This window comes from Epinephelus moara, unplaced genomic scaffold, assembly GCF_006386435.1.
Source record: "Epinephelus moara isolate mb unplaced genomic scaffold, YSFRI_EMoa_1.0 scaffold3691, whole genome shotgun sequence".
NCBI classification, from domain to species: domain Eukaryota; kingdom Metazoa; phylum Chordata; class Actinopteri; order Perciformes; family Serranidae; genus Epinephelus; species Epinephelus moara.
Genome location: NW_026081417.1, coordinates 4066 through 9639, shown reverse-complemented (window position 1 = coordinate 9639; position 5574 = coordinate 4066). Strand labels below are relative to the sequence as shown.

Genomic DNA, 5574 nt, shown 5'->3' with positions numbered 1-5574 from the left:
AAAAAGACTGATTGGGCTTTCCTGCAAATTTGCACAATGAGCTATGGCTAAGCCACGCCCCCCTCCACTCACTCGGACAAACAATCAACATTCAGTGACGGGCGCTATGGCAGGTGTCACAATACATGGCATTTCGCAGGAGGCAATTGATGATTTTTGGGGACATAACGATCAGATGTCAGTACCCATGTTTCCATCAGCCTGTTTAGATGCGCATATAGAAGTATCGCATCGGAAAATTATGATGGAAATGCCAAAATTTGAATGAAAATCCCCTGATTCGCACAAACTAAAATATGCTAGCTATAGCCGGGTTTTGGTTGATTAAAAAAAAAATGTTGATTCGCAAAACGGGGGATGGAAACAGTTATGTTTGAATTAAGTCTGACGTAGTGCACCTCTCTCCGTGGTGATATCCACACTCCGGGTTGGGAAGGCGATAATGCATTTACAAGCTGGTTGCCAACCGCCAGAAAACGTAGAAGAAGAAGAATGCAAGACTTGTTTTGTTTCTGGTTCTATGGAAAACTCGCGCGAGTTCGTAGTTTTCACCAAAGTCCGTACATTTAATGGAAACACACAGGATTCGCGTTTCTTTTAATGTGCATTTCCCAATGATTCGAATCACTTTTGGATGGAAACATAGCTAGTGAAAAGTAACCAAAATGGCCTAAACTACGCATTGGAGGGATATATTCATCATTTTATTGTTGAGAAGGTCGAGGAAAAGCTTAAATTACAAGCCAAAATTTACAGGTCACAGTGTACGCTTGTGAACCGCATCTTGTTGCCGTCACCATCAAAACAACAAGTTTAAAGTGCCACTGAAGTTAAGGTTTTTGGCTCAGAATATGAGAAAAGGATAACGGCCTTTTTACCATCTTTACCAAGAGTGTCTCTCCGTTAGTTTGGTGCTACAGTATTTACACTGAATCATTCAGCATAACGTTTGCCAACCTTTGTTATCTCTGCCATTACAGATAAGTTAATGAAGCTAAGCTCCAGAAGTTAACGTTAGCTTAACTAGAGCCCTTTGGACAACAGCTAACAATGATGTACGATCACCAAAGTACAAAACTAGAACAAAATAGGCTAATGAACTCCCAGCAAACAAGGTGACATGATGAACAACGCAGCTAGGAGCTAACGTTAGGCTAACTTTAGCTAACGTTAGCTAGAGATGTTAAAGATAACTTTATATTTCTTTCCAGCAAAGTGACAATATGTTGCCTCAAACACAATGTTGACTTACCTTAGAACAGATGTAGACATCATTGTTAATCTTATTCACGTTGAGTTGATGTTGTGGTCTAACGTTACCACACAACTTTATCCAAAGGAGACACTTTTCTCGGTTGAGATGTGGTTTAAAGTGTAAAAAATACACCTGGTCGCCCAGCCTCTCAGGATACCTTGTGTCAGAGTTGCATGTACCCCATGCACACCGTTTGACCATTTTTAAACTTCAAATCTCAGAAAAAGCTCATAAAACCGAACAAAACTGACTTTCTGTAATGCATTTCAATGGACGTCCAGGTAGAGAATGTCTGAGTGTATGGGAATGGCTATACGCACTGTGATTGGCTCATCGCATTTGAGGGCGGGGCTTAGCCATTGGTCAATTCCTATCTAAAAAGGGCTAGTAACCCCGGAATCTAAGCCAAGATCTCAACGGTGCACGTCTCAAGCCCGTTGGAGACGGGAGGTTCCAGACGTAAAAGTGAATTCTTCTGTCCTTTTAAGAATTCAGATTTATATATATCATAAAACAATATCAAACTTAAAATTATGTAATAAAAAACTGACCGAAACAATTGATTTATGCATATCTTACAATTTTATAACCAATTAGGTAAACCCTGTGTGTGTGTGTTTTCATTGTGTTCATTTGTGTTTTTTATTATTATTTATTTTTTTGTTTTTTTTACTTTTGTTTTGTATGGTTACATTTATCACTAAGAGTGTGCCTATTACATTGTTTTCATTTATGATTTATGATCATTGCTCTCCACCTTATGTGCAAAGTGAATGTAACCACCAAAGTAGCATCAGTGGAGTCAGGGAGATGCCTATTTCAGCAGACTTTAAATTTACTAGCTCATCAAATGACATGTTATACAAACTGAGTCAATAAATCTCTACCTTTGTAACATGTTCCACCCGTCCTGTGTCAGTGGGATTAACGTGGTTAAAATGAAACACAAATTAAGAGCAGTCTATATTCTGTTCAAGAGGGATACTTCTCAGATGTTTTATATGTATGTATGAATATATTTTGTTTGTTTGTGTGTGTGTGTGTGTGTGTGTGAGCAGGGATGACAGACCATGGATGTGCACATTCTGTGTATTCAGAACCTCTCAGTCGTGGCTTTACCCAGATCAGCAGAAGAAGGAAGAGGTCATGTCTCGCCAGATATCCCAACGCATGCTGGTGAGCACGCCGTCTGACTCTGTGTCCCCACATCGTAACGCCTGCCTCTCTGACACACCGCCGCCTCTCACCTCCTCTTCTCTTACATCAACAGCAATGCCAGTATCTCCTCCTGTATCTGTGCAGTGCTGATGGGGAACAAATATTTGCCACCAACCCATGCCTCTACGTGAGTCTCTGTCTTGCTCCTCTCATGCACCTGTTTACTGTCTTCATATTTGTGGGAAATAATACAGATAAATAGGAATGACGCTGTCCTCAGGTGCTTATGATGGTCTGAAGCTCGTGTAAACACACAAAGTTGTTGCAGAGTGTTGAGTATTTCATTCATTTCTGCTCAGCACCCACAGTTGCAAGATTACTCCACTGTGATCAAGACTCCCACGTGGCTCGGTAAAGTTGCAGACAAACTCCAGGAGCAACTCTACCAGACGGTTGGAGAGTTTGTGTCTGACGTCCAGCTCATTTTCAACAACTGTGCCACGTACAACCGAGTAAGTAACAAGAAAGAACCTCACACAATCTCACTTCAAAAGGTCCGAACTATCCCTTTAAAAAAAAGGAGGTTTTCATCAACAGTTAAGTACATGTTTTAAGTATGTATTTTAGTGACATGGACTGTTGTGTTCTTTTGCAGGACAACGCTGAATTCCTTGCCAAGGGCAACGGACTGAAGGAGTTATTCGATGGAGAATTTAAAAGTGTGTTCAACATCAGTGATAACTGATGACGGGTAAACGGTGTTCTATTTTCATACTCAGTAACTTTTTGGGATAGGTTAAGAAATTATGTAATGAGCCCTGTGGTATATGTCTTTCTGACTGATGCCTCATCTGCAGTCACAGTATTTCAGAATAATAATCAATAAGAGGTAAAGGTACTTTAACTGGAATTAAGTCAGACAGAAATGATCCAGTTTAACTTGAGGTCTTTTTGCGGTAAGGATACTTGCAGTGACAGAGCTATTAGTGGCCGAGTTGCATTGTGGGTAATGTAGCCGCCAGGTTTTTCATGGATGCAAATTGTCGCTGGAATAATAATAATAGGACAATATCTGTTGTTCTGATTTTGATCCAGTGTTACAGGAGAGTAATGCTGAATGAGCAGAGCAGTCAGGTTACTGAACTTTTAAAAATACTGTAGTTTGATTAAAGTGAGTGTCACTACCAGGGCTGGGTTAAAATAATCGATTCATCCAATCCAAATCGATCTTCATTTGAATGACACTATATCGATTCATAAAATCCCAGATTGATCTTTTAATATGTATGTTTCCCCACAGATGTGTGAAGCTTTAACCACGTTAATCTCGCCATTAGTAAACGAGCCGCGGCGCTTAATTATTAACTTTCAAAGTCTTGAGAAGCTCCGAAGTTACCAGCTCCTTTATCTGTAACTGTAACTGTGTCATTTATTATCATGCTGCAGCAGCCTGCTGTGTGTGCGTCGGTGCTGCTGCGCCACTTCTAAGGGCTTTAACGCCTGGGAAACGTGAGGTCGGATTCTTGGGACTACTTTTGTGCCTTTTTTTTTTATGCAAGCTTTCACGAGTGTGGCGGTAGGTTGCGTCTGAGGTTGCTAAGCAACCTTAAGCACCGAATCATATTCTGTTTACCTGAAATCCTGAGTGCAGAGCTGATCTTTCTTCCAGGAGCTGTTTATAAGTGTGTAGGCCTGTCGTCTGTGGGACAGATGTAAAGCTCTGGGTGGCCCTGCACTAACATGATCAACTTCATATTTATCACAGACTGATATTTAGGGGTGAAGTGAAAGATATCTGCCGGCTGTGATTTGTTGGTCCTCGTCACATGACATGGTGCATGCTGCTGCGTTCCTCAAGTTAAACTCTCAGTTTATCTCAGGGCGCAGCCGTCACACCCTGAAAAATGGGCGGTCAGGAACGCGTGCACGGTGCAACGGCGTCTATATTGAAAACGGTGAATTTGAGGGCCCAAAAAACGCGGCATGTGTACGGCCCCTTTCGCACACACAAATACTGAGTAGAGATGTTGGGGTGGAGACAGAAAAGTGAAGTTAACTTGAGCTGAGGACAGGACAATACAGCTGATCAGCAACATGTAAACATGAAGAAAAGTGATATTTCAGTCTGCTCTGTCTGCAGTCTCTCGTCCACCACCACTGATATTATGTAATAAACAAGCACAGACACTTTACAGCTAATAGCAAATTGTTACTAACAAGCTGAAACGACAACAAATTTTTATGTGTCAGGGTTTAGCTCAGTTTGTCTCGTATCTTAAAACTTACCGGTGGTCATGTGACCTGTGGTCATGTGACCTGCAGGTAGTGAGTCTCCTCAGCAGCAGAGAGGACAGCAGGACTAATACTGACTGATGTCTGTGTTCTTTATTCTTTCTAAACTTCACTCAGTATTGTGATGTCAGGAATATGATTTATTTTATTGACATTTTTATATTGTGACTTTGCTGTTTTAATATTGCTGTTGCTGCTCTAGAAACATTTAGTTTTAAAATATTCACTTTTAATTCTGTTCTGAATTTATTCTTTTTTAACAATAATTAGTTCTCTGAGAATCTCTTTCACATACTAGCAAAAACTGGTATTGTAACTGAAATATCCCCAATCGAATCGATATCAAATAGAATCGAATTGAATCGGGACCTTGTGAATCTAAATGGAATCTATTCAGGAAATCAGTGGTGATACCCAGCCCTAGTCACTACAGTACTTGTGAACAGTGAACTTATCATGTTGGGATGATCCTCAGCACATGATGAGATTTCAGAACAGTTGAAACTGCTTATAGTGATCACGGGTCATATTCATCACTATAAACAGATGATTATTTTCCTTATTTCTCACACAGGTTACCATCTCATTGACATGTGCAGTCTATATTTATGACATGAATAGAAAATAAAAAGCACAGCTTTGCCATTTACTGAATTTTATTGACTGTTTAAAATACAGCACAACTGTTTCATTCCATGACCGGGCATTATCACATGACGAGGTCGGCTTTAATCGCAGGTGCTTCCCTGTGTGTATTCATTTTCTGTCTCCATGACTAGCAGCTGTAAAATGACTTTCTTTTATCTGTCATGATTTCAATGTGCACGCGGCACCAGCCTCAGGTGGTCAGTAAAGTAAAATAATAATAA

At 40.4% G+C, this 5574-nt stretch overlaps 1 protein-coding gene across 2 annotated transcripts; it reads left to right on the top strand.

Moving 5' to 3' along the window:
- The first annotated feature begins 2282 nt into the window (after positions 1-2282).
- LOC126387334 (bromodomain testis-specific protein-like) lies at positions 2283-5568 on the top strand. Of its 2 annotated transcripts, none has more exons than XM_050039870.1 (4): positions 2283-2431; positions 2526-2600; positions 2782-2925; positions 3069-5568. In XM_050039870.1, exons 1-4 carry the CDS (start codon positions 2330-2332, stop codon positions 3156-3158), a joined length of 411 nt encoding a protein of 136 aa, XP_049895827.1. In that variant the 5' UTR covers positions 2283-2329; the 3' UTR covers positions 3159-5568. The 2 variants fall into 2 exon arrangements, with proteins under 2 accessions (XP_049895827.1, XP_049895826.1); XM_050039869.1 differs by having other exon boundaries at positions 2773-2925.
- The last annotated feature ends 6 nt before the right edge of the window (positions 5569-5574 follow it).